Source organism: Verruconis gallopava, assembly GCF_000836295.1.
Source record: "Verruconis gallopava strain CBS 43764 unplaced genomic scaffold supercont1.3, whole genome shotgun sequence".
NCBI classification, from domain to species: domain Eukaryota; kingdom Fungi; phylum Ascomycota; class Dothideomycetes; order Venturiales; family Sympoventuriaceae; genus Verruconis; species Verruconis gallopava.
Genome location: NW_015622139.1, coordinates 47,186 through 59,690, shown reverse-complemented (window position 1 = coordinate 59,690; position 12,505 = coordinate 47,186). Strand labels below are relative to the sequence as shown.

General features: G+C 48.6%; 5 protein-coding genes across 6 annotated transcripts; 2 read left to right on the top strand and 3 right to left on the bottom strand.

Annotated features, from left to right (window-relative positions):
* Positions 1 to 538: 538 nt before the first annotated feature.
* On the bottom strand, positions 539 to 1,465 carry PV09_00962 (uncharacterized protein; the record flags this gene model as incomplete). The annotated part of the gene is made up of 1 exon (XM_016353791.1): positions 539 to 1,465. One exon carries the CDS (start codon positions 1,463 to 1,465, stop codon positions 539 to 541), a length of 927 nt encoding a protein of 308 aa, XP_016217886.1.
* A 193-nt stretch (positions 1,466 to 1,658) lies between these two features.
* Positions 1,659 to 3,013, top strand: PV09_00961 (uncharacterized protein). The gene has a single exon (XM_016353790.1). The coding sequence runs from the start codon at positions 1,725 to 1,727 to the stop codon at positions 2,841 to 2,843; it is 1,119 nt and encodes a 372-aa protein (XP_016217885.1). The 5' UTR covers positions 1,659 to 1,724; the 3' UTR covers positions 2,844 to 3,013.
* PV09_00960 lies at positions 2,821 to 5,173 on the bottom strand. 2 transcript variants are annotated; one of them, XM_016353789.1, is made up of 4 exons: positions 4,758 to 5,173; positions 4,606 to 4,703; positions 4,131 to 4,540; positions 2,821 to 4,077 (listed from the first exon to the last, which is right to left on the bottom strand). In XM_016353789.1, exons 3-4 carry the CDS (start codon positions 4,410 to 4,412, stop codon positions 3,016 to 3,018), a joined length of 1,344 nt encoding a protein of 447 aa, XP_016217884.1. In that variant the 5' UTR covers positions 4,413 to 4,540; positions 4,606 to 4,703; positions 4,758 to 5,173; the 3' UTR covers positions 2,821 to 3,015. The 2 variants fall into 2 exon arrangements, with proteins under 2 accessions (XP_016217884.1, XP_016217883.1); XM_016353788.1 differs by having other exon boundaries at positions 4,131 to 4,703.
* An 888-nt stretch (positions 5,174 to 6,061) lies between these two features.
* Positions 6,062 to 6,736, bottom strand: PV09_00959 (uncharacterized protein; the record flags this gene model as incomplete). The annotated part of the gene is made up of 1 exon (XM_016353787.1): positions 6,062 to 6,736. The coding sequence occupies one exon, from the start codon at positions 6,734 to 6,736 to the stop codon at positions 6,062 to 6,064; it is 675 nt and encodes a 224-aa protein (XP_016217882.1).
* A 4,675-nt stretch (positions 6,737 to 11,411) lies between these two features.
* Positions 11,412 to 12,396, top strand: PV09_00958 (uncharacterized protein; the record flags this gene model as incomplete). The annotated part of the gene is made up of 2 exons (XM_016353786.1): positions 11,412 to 11,865; positions 11,909 to 12,396. The coding sequence occupies 2 exons, from the start codon at positions 11,412 to 11,414 to the stop codon at positions 12,394 to 12,396; spliced, it is 942 nt and encodes a 313-aa protein (XP_016217881.1).
* Positions 12,397 to 12,505: the final 109 nt, after the last annotated feature.

The following is a 12,505-nucleotide window of genomic DNA, read 5'->3' as shown; positions in this document are numbered from 1 at the left end:
TGTGATGACTGTCGCTTGAGCTTTGAAATCAAACCATGACCGAACTCGGCGGTACGTCATTCTCCTAGGTATTGTAAGATCTCCGAACCTAGGACAAACAATGATGGCGACGCAACAGCTCAAAAAACGTCGAACTGCACGAACTTTTATGGTCTCTTCTGATTCTCCCGTTCACGTCATTACGCACCACTATCGTCCGTTCTTTTCCTATTTTAAGGTGATGCTAATCAAGATATACTGTTCTGGTCTCGACTTTATCGCTAGCTTCGCCTTGCCTAAGTCGTTGTGCTCGTCACAAAGTCTGCTAGATCGAGGAGGGGATGGGCCATCAACAGAGTATGTGTTAGTTGATCCAGTGGGTCGCAGCTTTGAAAAGCATGAATATCGTAGGGAAGACCGGCCACTCCAGAAACCGAGAGATGTTGCCTGCAACAGCCTTTAGCCATCAAATACTGGCCATCAAATGCAGGCTGTCAATGCATCTACAAGGGCAAGCATCCATTTTCATGGGACCTTCAGATACCTTCTCATTAAGCATTTATTTGCTCATCGTGAACCCTCCCGTCATGAAATCGCGGCTGTTCTTAACGTCCACCTTCTGCTCCCTATTTGTAAATAGGCCTTTCAAGTTGGTATTTTCCTCGACCTTTCTCTTCTTTCGCTCTTGTTCCTCCAGAACCTTTGCAGTCAGGGATGCGGTCGCAGAGTTCTTGATCCCGTTGCTTGTTGGCGTACTCGTCCCACTCCCGTTGAGCTGATTTTTTGCGGGCACTAAGTCAGGCGCTCTTTCATCATCCCCATTAGGAACGTTGTCAAGATCTTTGGCCTTCCTCTTCTTTCCTTTCTTCAGACTGTGCGTGAGACCTTTCTCTTTTAGTGTTTTCATTCTTAACGACAGCCGCGCGACGTCTTCCTCGTTCATGGGCACAATGGGAATGATATCATTAGGTGCATATGCCTCTCCGCATTGCAAACACTTTTTCTCTGCATCGCCGACTTCCTTGAGTGCCGCACTGGAAAAGGCGTGTCCACAAGGGACTAGGTAAACTGCCTTCGAACCTGGGCCCAAGGGTTTATTTGTGATCGGGCAGATCCAGCGGTTCTTCTTTTCTCCGCTCGCTGTTTTTGTTACTGCGCCCTTTGAGTATGCAGTATCCTCCTCGAACTTGACTTCAACAACGTCTTTCAGTGTCTTGATCGCTCCAGCCGTCGCTTTCTCCGCCTCGTCTTTGTTGATACTCTCGTCGCTCGTGAGTAATTTGAGTACGGATTCCTTATTGTACAAACGTCCATTCGAGTCGGACACTATAGGCGGCTCTAGCGGCTCATTGGTAATTGGGTCAGTAGTCCAGTAGTATTCCTGCTGTTCGGCTTGCGATTCTTTGAGTTCGGTCGTGGTCTTGTTGCGGGCGGCTTCTTTGACGAGCTCGCGTCGGGTGGGGATGCTGCCACCGTCATTACCCATTTTTGCGCTTCAGAGACTAATTCTGGAACCCGCAAAGTAAAAACTAAGATGTAAAAGTTGCAGCAGTGAAGTGAGTTGCGGCACTACTCGATTCCACCAAGACTACAATCTGATTGGCTGCGGACACCTTAGCCCCATGTCCGCTTTCAATTGTGACCTCCTTCGGAAATCGATACTCTGTCTCGACCTGCACGTTTCGAAGAAGTATGATGCACCGGTAACGAGCGATACGACCAGCAGGAAATGTACATCCAAAAGCATGGAAGATGGCGCGACGATCACGCTGAACGGCGATAGCACCTCGAGGGGCCAAAACCCCCAACGAGCGCGGGCATCCTCCGCTTCGCAGCAGCATAAGAGAAGCCCATCCGGCGGGATCCTATCTAGACTTCCATTTCTTCGCTCAAATATTGAAGGGCGGTCACCGACGTCGCCAACGAAGAAGTCAATTGTCAAGGACCGATTCGAGGCTGGTGAAGAGCCATTGTTTCTCTCTCCTTCGCGACAGCCACACAGTCGGGAGATGGAACCGTCGATGGCGGCGGCTTTGCGCCAGCATAAGTCTAGAAAAAGAAAGGGGAGTCTGAGAAAGGCGGCACTGCTGAGCACTGGAAGACTCAAGTTCGAGCGGCGACCGAGCGAGGAATTGGAACGTGGCGAGCCTACGAAGTATTCTATGAAAACGGCTCACGAACCAAAGGAAACCACGTCGCCTTCGGATATAGACTCCTCAGGGACACATTACGACGCGTCAGCATCTTCTTCGGCAGCGACTATTAGCGAGCCTTCCAATTGGTCCCTCCCACCCTCATCGCAAGTCCTCAAGTTAGACACAATAACTCAAGCCAACGGCGGCCTTTCACCGCCCGCCGGCGCCCAAGACCTTAACCTGTTGTCACCCGAGTCAATAACCTCACCAATCTCCCGCTATGCGTCCACGACCTCGGATGAAGACGGTGGAAGCGGCATTCACCTCTCCATCGGTGCGTCCGCGGCGGAGCTTACTCGTCGCCGCTCGACATTGCGGAATCCTATTTTGCCCTCTCCGGCACGGTCGCCTTCGATCCCTCCACCGCATTCTGCTGCCGACACGGAGTACTGGGGCTGGATCATTCTCTTCGTCACTTGGATCGTATTCGTTGTCGGTATGGGCTCTTGTCTGGGCGTCTGGAGCTGGGCTTGGGATGTGGGTGAGACGCCATACGCACCTCCGGAGTTAGAAGATGATCCAACACTCCCGATTGTTGGCTACTATCCTGCGCTTATTGTTTGTACTGGTGTCATGGCCTGGGTGTGGTGTTTGGTTGCATGGATAGGCATGAAGTACTTCCGGCACGCGAGATTTGACGCCGGAGGGGGTAGTGACGAAGGAGATTAAAGTGCATGTCCTCAAAATCATTGCATTTTAGCGGTCCTTTTGCAAGTAATTTTGGTCCGTAGGTCTATGTATTGTCGATGATACCCCATGCATACACGCGTGCTCTGAACACTACTCTCTACTTTGGCTCCGGTGGCTATGATAAAGACCAAGATTGGCGTAATTTTCGCTTTCATTTACCCCAGCCACTGATTGCTTCATTAATAGACTTCCGCCACCTCTGCTGATCCTCACACTGCTGCAGGAATACCTTGTACTTTGCATCTAGCAACTTCTTCTCGCCCTCGTCTTTGGTTGGATGAACGGTCCGACCAGGCTTGCTAAGTCGGTCCATGATGTCCCACAGTGCTTCGCCCTTGCCGCCACCCTCATGGCTCGCTGCTTTTGCGCCAAGCATAGCTGCGCCATGCACAACGGCCGCATGCACGTAACGCGGTACGAGCACCGGTACATTGCATGCAGAAGCAATCAAGGACATAAGGATGTCATTTTGGCACTGAGAGCCTGACATAAAGATGCTCGAGATCTGGTGCCCGGATTCATTCATACGCTCGATGATCTGCCTCGTTTGCAGTGCAATCGATTCAAGCGTGCCATAATAGTACAACGCAAGTCCGTCTATACTCTTGTCGCTGCTGAGGCCGACAACGCTACCCTTCATCTCCGGATCAGCGATCGGCGATCGATTTCCGAAAAGGTCTCCGTAGAAGAAGAAGTGTCGTCCAAGCCACGCCACACTGTTCATCGGCGCGTTCTGCAGCTCCGCCATTTCTCGCAGGTGGCTGTTGAGGTAGTCATAGATATTTGCGTTGAAGGTCTCAGCGATGGTGAGAGCCTCCTGGTGCGCTGGGTGCGTCTCAATGACATGCTTGAGCAGCTCGCCTGTGGCCGACTGTCCACCTTCTGCCATCCACATGTCGGGAATTAGAACATCGCGATAGGGACCCCAGACACCTTTAACGAAAATGGGCTTGTCGCTCATGGCGAGGTGGCAAGTGGACGTGCCGGCTACGGCAGCAAGCCGCGTCTTCGCCTGGGCAAGGTCGTTCTTAGGGACCTCGCTGTCAAGCTCATCAGACGAAAGTTTCACCTTAGCACCAACGGTCCCAATCCACCCGGCATAGGCGTCGATCACGCCGGAACCGATTGCAATACCAGGCGGGAGGCCCATCTCGGCAGCAGCCTTTTCGGAAAGCACTCCAACGGGCTCGCCAGCAGTAAGATAGTGGCCGTTCTAAAGTCGTAGTTAGACTTTCTTGCGTGAACACATGGGACAGGGAGGAGTACTACACCGTTCACCCCTCCGAGGCGTTTGAAGTTGTCCTCGCATAACTCCGGTAAACCGATTTCGTTGAGGAAATCCTCTTGCCAGCCCTTGACGCTGCCATCTACCCCGACGGGTATGTAACCTTGCTTGCACACAACGGAGCAGAAGCTTCGTGTTTCGTTGCCAGTAGCAAGATGCGTCAAAGCGTCCACCAAGTCGTAAAACTTGCACCTGTCAAACTTCTCCTTGGGCATGTTGTTCTTCAGCCAGAGCACTTTTGGAATCTCCATCTCGATGCTCATCTTGCCACCAACGTAGCGAAGCAAGTTGTGGTTCGTGGCATTGATTTTTTTGGTCTCTTCGACAGGTCGGTGGTCCAGCCACAATACCACGTTGCGGTCGTTCCCGTCGCGGTTGTCAAAGTCAGGCCCTGTCACGCACATTGGCTCATCAGTCTCGGCATCGAAGACTGCAAGAGAGCAGGTGGCGTCAAACCCAATGCCCCGAATTGAGGTCGGATCTACATTGTGCTGCACCATGGCCTGCTTAATGGAGGAGCAGATGCATCGCCAGATGTCCGTAGTAGATTGTTCCTACGGAGCGTGTGAGCCTGCTGTCTTCTCGTCCGTTGTACGTATCGCACGTACATACCAGCCCGTCTGGGGCTGCCAAAGTCCAATGTTATGCGACGCAAGACCAACAATGTCCCCTTGAGCGTTCATGATGCAAGCTCTTGCACTGCCGGTGCCGACGTCGACGCCGATGTAATGATCCTGCTGCACATTGAGCTCATTGTGAGGGTCAATGGAGACCTTTCGAACGGGCACCAAATTTGCTCCGGACATGGCAAATCAAGGCTTCAGTCAGGGCAACTGAGAGAGCAAAGAGAAGACGAGCGAGATAGCAGGAAGAGAAGGAAAGAGAGAAGGGGGGTGGGGGGGCAGGATCAGTCAGGGAACGGCAAGGTGCAGGAAGAAATTTGGCTCGTTAGAACGGCCATTGCTCGACGAAGATCGGCCTCTTGGTGTACTCGAGCCCCGCCGGGCGAGCGAAAATGTTGAGCGAACAGCTGTGGAGGATGAACTCATAGCACGGGGGCGACATGTGGGGTCGAGGGGCAGCTCCTGGCGAGTTCCGCGCTCCGTCGTCGCTGTCGTCGCTCTGGCTTTGGAGCAGCGTCCGCTACCGGACCTGCACGCCTCCGGCCCCATCAGCAAACAACGCCTTTTTCTCCCTCTCCGCGGCGTGCTCGTGCGTAGCCTGGATCTCGCACGCAGCAATGGCATATCTTGCCGGAACGCCTTCGGGTCTCGGAACCGCTGCCCACAACGTCAAAGCCCGTAGCTGGCAATCAAGCCGCTGTGCTCAGTCTTTACCCCACGCTTTGGTGGCACAGTGGTACAAATTTACCCTTGGGGCAAGATCTCGGTCCTATCAGCAGCTCATTATCCGTCCAAGGCTCGAACTAGCATGGCGTCTGATGCCGTCGTCTGGCAGACGCTACGGGCTCAGTCAGCTCTCTGCCGATAAGAGATCTGGATGCGCTGTCACGTCTTTTGCGCTTTAAAGAAGCGACCCCGACATGTATTCTCGGCAGCTGTGAACATCGAAACTTACGCAAGACGGGATTTCATACATAAGGTCGTTGGTTCATTCAGTGAGTTGAGCACCGCGGTCGGATGTTGACATTGAACATCGAGAAACCTTCCTGAATTAATATAGTTCCCTAAAACGCCTAAGAAAATTGACCTTGCAGGTAAAGCCGCAGTTGACTGAATACCTGGATTTGACGCTTCCGACGACAGCCTCCACTGAGCCGGAAAACTTCCATAACCAAAAGAGGTCGAGCGACATTTCCCTCGTCCAGGACACGGAGAAGTGATCTGGGCTTAGCCTTCGATCAACATCTACTCATCTACAACGCTTTGAAGATCATATCCACCCAATTCGACTAGGTCTTCCACGGTGGGTTAAGTGCCCAGTTCCTCTTGCCATCTTCCATCAGTCTACTCTGAATCTCTTTAGCCATGTCCAGCTCGTCTTCTTCCCAAACCTCTCGATCCATCTTCCAGCTACTGACTGTAGCCTGGATCTCCCTCAGCAGTACATCGGCGCGATGCATTTTTTCCTCCAGGACTTTACGGTTTGCTCGACGAGTGTCGCGCATGCGCCATATCTCCATATCCAATTCATACCTAGAGCGAACAAGCTCGCGAAGGTGAAGCAAGGCTGTTGGAGATGTGCCCATGCGCTTTAGTTCAAGTTCACGCTCTCGTTGTTTCTCCATTTCTATTTGAAACCGGCGATTCTCTTCGTCTTCTTGTTTCTGCCGTTCTTCCGTAGCTATCTGTTCATCAAGCTCCTCTTTTAGTCTCTCCGCCCGTTGTCTTTCCTTCTTCAACTCCTGATCAAAGCGCCTCTCTTGTTTCAGCATCTTCGACTCCTGGAATCGAAGGGCGCGCTGTAACTCCTCTCTCTCTTGTTCATGACGTTTCCAAAATAACTTGGACTTCTTCTCACCAGAGGACAACAGGTCGCCATTTGGTGGATAATGTGCGCTCTTAGTTTTCGATGACAGGTGAAACATGTCCGCATCGAAGCTATCGTCCTTCGTAGCGTAAGTCATTTAGTTCAATATGCATGGCGATGCGGTATACTATCAATATTCTATCCTCCAAGTCAGGGAGATAGTTCGAATGCTGGCCACCGTCAATACTTGATTTGTAAAGAATTGAATCAATCTTTGAGGTGGGCTTCTTTAACTTCATGCTAAGATCGATCAATTATATGGCATTATCTTTTAAAACGTTGACATAATCGTAGTCTTCAGAATGATTTCGATCCACGGCGAAGGATGCGAATTTTGATCCTGAAGAAGACAAGTCTTAAATGATAAAATTGCTGGAAGCAACATGGAAGGAACTCTATCGAGTCTGGAGCATCAAGATAGTCTCATCTCTCATCCTCAAACTAAACCCCCCACCCCGGTTGCCTTATGCGAGCGAACTTCAACTTGTCCACGTACGAGTTTGATTAGCGTGCATGTTGCCCAAGACCGTTCTTACCATCGGGCATCAGTGCAGTGCTTGACGGGGGATTACACAAGGCTGACGACGCACTAGACCCTATCCAGAAGCTCTTTGCCTGTCTGATGCTATAACAAGTCTCTCTATCGATCTTGTGGGTGGGTGAGAGAGTTGATTCAATGGCGTGCGTATATCACATGCGCATGCCAGTCAAAGATACTGTCGATTATTTCCCGCATTCGGTCCGCGTATCACAAAATGGGAGGCCGCATTTGCCTTGAGAATCCCACGACATAACAAGGCCTGCATGAGCATGATCACATTGTCGACGTTCAGTTCTGCCATTGGTTGACGTGTTGCTTCATCCCGATCATTTTCATGCGAGCTTGATGTGGAAAGTCAGGATATGTAGCCTGAGTTCGTTTTGGGGCACAGGTCGTTGACCGCCTGACATTATCTACATCTCCGAGCCTTCACAGAAACGGATAGTAGGTCTCAGTCACAGAATCTCCACAGTCACGCATTTACATAATATCGTCGGTCTGGACACGGTACAATTCAAAGTCTTACTTTGTTTTGAACAAATGATTAGTCTTAGGTCCTACGACTAGATTATTCCGGTCTTCTACAGGCTTTTCCTGACGCTTTGATAAACAACTCCTTTGATCAAGATTTCTGCCTCAAGAACTCTATTCGCTGTGAACTTTATCCGACACGATGCTCTCACTTTAGAGCACTGGTTTCCTTTCTCGTCCTTGTACTTTTGCACAACATCTGGTGGTAATTTATCCAGTGGGATCATCAATGTAAGCACCTCTTCGAGTTCTGTGGGATGTTAGCAGCTACGTGCGGAATTTTGCGAGTAATATACCTTCTCTGGAATTCTGATACCATTGTGGTACATCTTTATCCTGATCATAAGAATAGATTGGTAGATAGAGCGAAGGTTCATTGTGATCCGTGCTTGTGAATATGAATTCCTTCTCAGCAACGCGTGGCTCTTGGGCAAGCAAAAGGTCACCATGCTTGATCAACCAACTTAGCCGTCCAGCAGCTATTCTTTCCCTCGCCTTGGGGTCTGTAGGCAAATCTTCATACTGATTCTCTATTGTCCTAAAGTTTCCGGTCAAGTTTATACCAAAATTCCACGGGCAACTTTGCGTCTCAAAAGCGCTTTCCGAGCCTTCAATGCCACAGAGGATAGCTCCACGGAGGACTGCTGACCATCTGAAAAGCGTCAAAACCAATACATGCAGAATCTTCTGACTACTTACGACGTTTTCGGGCTCCTTAGCGTGATTCTGCGCAGGCGTAGTGAATCGCGAATCTCTTTTTGTAAGTATTTTGACTCCGCAAATCCACCGACCATAATCACGTTCTTATTTTCGCTGTGAGTGATGTCCTGAAAAGCATAGCCTTTTACCATACCTTTACTCTTCTTCCCTCATTCTCCACTAGATCGACATGGTCCATGATCAACTCAACCGCATCGTCGACACAAGGATCAAAGAAGCTTGCCATTTGCTTTCTGTTTGGTGTTAGAACTGTTTTTCTCCCATTCTATAGCGCATGCCTTGATATGTGTAAACTTCCACTGTGGATAACATCATTGATTGTAAGCCCTGATAAAGGATCTGGCAATTTGATCTCGATTTCTTGGTGTCTGGCGTCTGGGTTCCCAAATCTTCTCTTATATCGATCAAATTCTTTCATTATTTTGCGCATTGATTCGCCCTCGCTTGTATACGGCCTTTTTGTTCTATAAACCGCATTCGGATCCAGAATCTTCCAGTATCGATATTCAATTTGGGATCTGAGCCAATTCTTGAAGTTTGCGTCGATGAAAGACGCGCCACATTTCTTGCCTGATTATAATTTAGAGCATATTAGCACTACAACGATGGGATAAGCTCACAACTTGGCGTTCCAATTTGTCGAAGCTCGAGTGGCTCCGTTCTTACAACCTGATACGCCGTAACATCGCTGAACATCGGCTTTAGTTGGCGTAATTGTTCACACGGCTGTGAATGCACTCACACTGTACCACCACCAGCATCACACAGGACGAACGTGTCTTTAACCTACCCTTTCATTAGTTAATGAGAATCAGAAGCCACAAGACTTACCTTCAAGAAGTCTGAATCCTCTTCCTTTAAATAACGCAAGGTATACAGGGCGGCTGCCTCTGGCTCCTTTATCATCCGTATGCTATCTAATTTTGGAAAGTTTTTCTTGTTAAATCCAGCATTCAACACCGCCTGATAAGTTGAATTTTTCGCCTTATACGACCAATTCTGGAAACAATTAACAATGTTTCTAAACCACAACGACAAAACTTACCGCGGGAACTGAAATCATCATAGTAATTGGGAGATCCCGAGCTACTCCTCCAATTTGGTAAGTAGTATCAAGAGCATTCAAGAACGGATTCAACAATTTTGAGAGGTAAAACGTTGCAACTACCTCTGCTCCATGGACAGGATACGATGGAGAGCCTCTGCAGTTTTCTACATTGCGAAAACTTAAGTTTTTCATAGCCTCTAATGCGTGAAGAAGAGATTCCAGCTCGTCCCTTCTAGAGTTCTGCGCGTCAAGCTCGAGTTTTGTGTTGACCATTACTACAGCGTCTTCACTCAAGTCAGACCCGAATTGCTGAGCACCATTCGCCCTGCTGTAAGAAACGACACTGGGGATTTTGTCGGCATTCGTCATCGTGCCGCCGAAATCCCTCACCAGAACAATCTCGTCAAGCTGAGCAATATGGCTATCTGGGCGAGAGAACGCCATCCCTATACAACACATTTAATTTAGTACTTACATGACCGGAGAGTCTCCCAAACCTGAATATGTGGTCCCAAAATCTATTGCAAACACAAGTCGATTGCCTGTCATAGGTTTGCCGATTGCAGGTGATAAGGAGTCATCATCAGACTCGTCTGAAACCGAAGACGATCTTCGTCGATACGCATCCATGGGTTCCGTCTCAAACGGCCTGCTCTGTCTTTTGTTGCTTGCTGGTTGAGTATCAGAGAGCAAATCGTTTTTCAGATAGTCCGCGCTAGATGATTCTACTGGCCGATCTCTATGTGAAGTTCCCTCAGAAACCCTAGAATTTAGAGGTGTTGGAATTGTTACGTGAACACAAGGTGGTTTAATTTTTTTTCGATAAATGCCGTGCATCTCTAGAAGCGTTTATATCATTAACCATCTTGTGGGCCAATTAAAGAAAAACTCGAAACCAGGCCGACCATCAAAAGTGCTTTAATTCATCTGCGCTCACGACTCAGACGAGTTCCGAAAATGAAAAGGGTACCATAGAAGATCTCTCGGGAAGTTATGGTTTTATGTCCTTCGAAGTAGGAATAGAATCAAAGGTTTGAAGATGTCGAATGTGAAAGCTTTCATCCAGACGTCTTATCAGGCTGAAGCAATCTCAAGGTCGTCAACCTTCGCCGACGGCCACAAGTGCCAACTCCCTGCATCATTGAAATCGACATGGAGCGGGGGTTGAGATGCATGCGCCTTTTTAGGGACACGTAAGTCAGGTATGTCAGCCTGATCAGTTTCATGCACTAGCTTGAGCATGCGAGAGCTTTTATCCTCGTCTCGCGGATCAGGCTGAGGTCTGCGAGTCCGTAAGTGTGATGAATGACTGCAGCCCTTCTTCCAAATCATCGGCCTGAGTTGCTCTCATTTCAACGAAAGTAATTACGCAAAACTCAAGACTGGTCAAAATCAAGAGCTACCGACACAATGGGTCTTCTTGAAATTGTTTTGCGACGCCGAGGGGGGCAAAATGACGAGGCGGGAGTGATGGACGCAAAAATGAAAATTATGAGGGTTTTTTCACAAAAAGAGATTGAAGAGAAAATAGGAAGCTCCGATCCGAATAGTTGTTCTTTGCTGAAATTAGTGGACTTAATTGTGGAGGAATATGAGATAGCAACGATATCCAGGCTCGAGCGACAAACCACCCAGGCAACCGGAATCGAGGATCTATCTTCGCCAGAAGATATTTACAAAACTTTGATGAAATTATTGAATTCTCAAGGTCAGAAGACAAGTGATATGGATCAAATCCTGGAGCTTTTCAAAAGAGCGGAAATGCTTTGGCGTACCTCCCATGAAAAATCAGAGAGCAAATATCAGGATCGTCCTCAGGATCTTCAAGAAAAATTGCGTGAAACTGAGAAGCACGCTAAGAATCTTGATAACCAGCTTCGTGTGGCCGTTCAGAATATTTCCAGATTGGAGTCCCAAAGTAATCACGATAGGATGCAGTATGAGCAAAAACTCAACCAGCTCAATAACGACCATGCGGAGGAGTTGGCCCGCGAGAGACAAGAGAACGAAGGAAAGCTTTCTCAACTTATTAAATCAAATGAAAAAGCCAAGAAGAAATTCGAAAGTGAAGTTATGGCTATGCAAAGAGCCGTCTATGCGCGAGACAACTTCACACCAGTTTCTGACAGAGAATTAGGTGAAAATTTTGAATCATTATCCCATGACATCAAGCATTTGGCCATGAGGACGTGGAAATCTGATCAAAGGATCTGGTCGCATGAGATCGTCAAACGTGTGGCATCACATCCCATACTTATGAGAAGGGAGTTACTGCAGGATTCAATATGGTGGATCCTGTACGAGATGATATTTTGTTCTCCGTTCCGGATTTTCGGCGAGGAAGGGCGGCTCCTGGAGAAGCAATGGAGTGATTCATTCGAGAGAGGTATATTATCCAGTGATATTATTTACAAAACTGACCAGGGCAGGTACCGAGTCAGATGATGGAACATTCTCCTGGCCGTCACCAACTCTTCAAACTGAACGATGGAGATACGAGACTGTGAAGCAATGCCACGCAGCTCTGAAGGAGCCAACTTCAGAGCTCGATCCACGAGCTCGAGTGAAGAAGGGATTCAAGGAAGCAAGGGATTCCGTTATTGCGGCAATCGAAGATGCAATTATGGACGTTGCAAAGATCGATGAACGCGTCACTTCGGATATCGAAAGATTGGTGAAAAAGGCGATTAACATATGGTTGGAATGTGGAATTCAAAGATGCAGGATAGTGATCTCTATGCCCTCAAGTGGACGCAACTCTGAAGAGCAAAAATTAAAGCTTGTTAATGGACCTGGACTTGACCTGGTATTGGCACCACTTGTGACGCGGTACGGGACTGGCGATGGCCTCGATTTGAAGAAAATATCCATTGTATCCGGCTGTACTTCTGAGGTTCAGAGGTATCCAAACAAGTAGTGAATATACAAAATTTATACGCATTTGGCTGTATCATGGAAATTGGCCAGCCCGGGTTCGATTGCAGCCAAACGAAGTGTAATAAGAATTTGCGCCGCCTTCGAAGAGA

Coding starts and splice junctions, on each gene's coding strand:
- PV09_00960 (XM_016353788.1), bottom strand. CDS start 4,955: ATGTCCGGAGCAAATTTGGTGCCCGTTCGAAAGGTCTCCATTGACCCT. Junction 4,704..4,757: donor AGCCCCAGACGGGCTGGTAT/GTACGTGCGATA, acceptor CACGCTCCGTAG/GAACAATCTACTACGGACAT. Junction 4,078..4,130: donor TCGGAGGGGTGAACGGTGTA/GTACTCCTCCCT, acceptor CTACGACTTTAG/AACGGCCACTATCTTACTGC.
- PV09_00961 (XM_016353790.1), top strand. CDS start 1,725: ATGGAAGATGGCGCGACGATCACGCTGAACGGCGATAGCACCTCGAGG.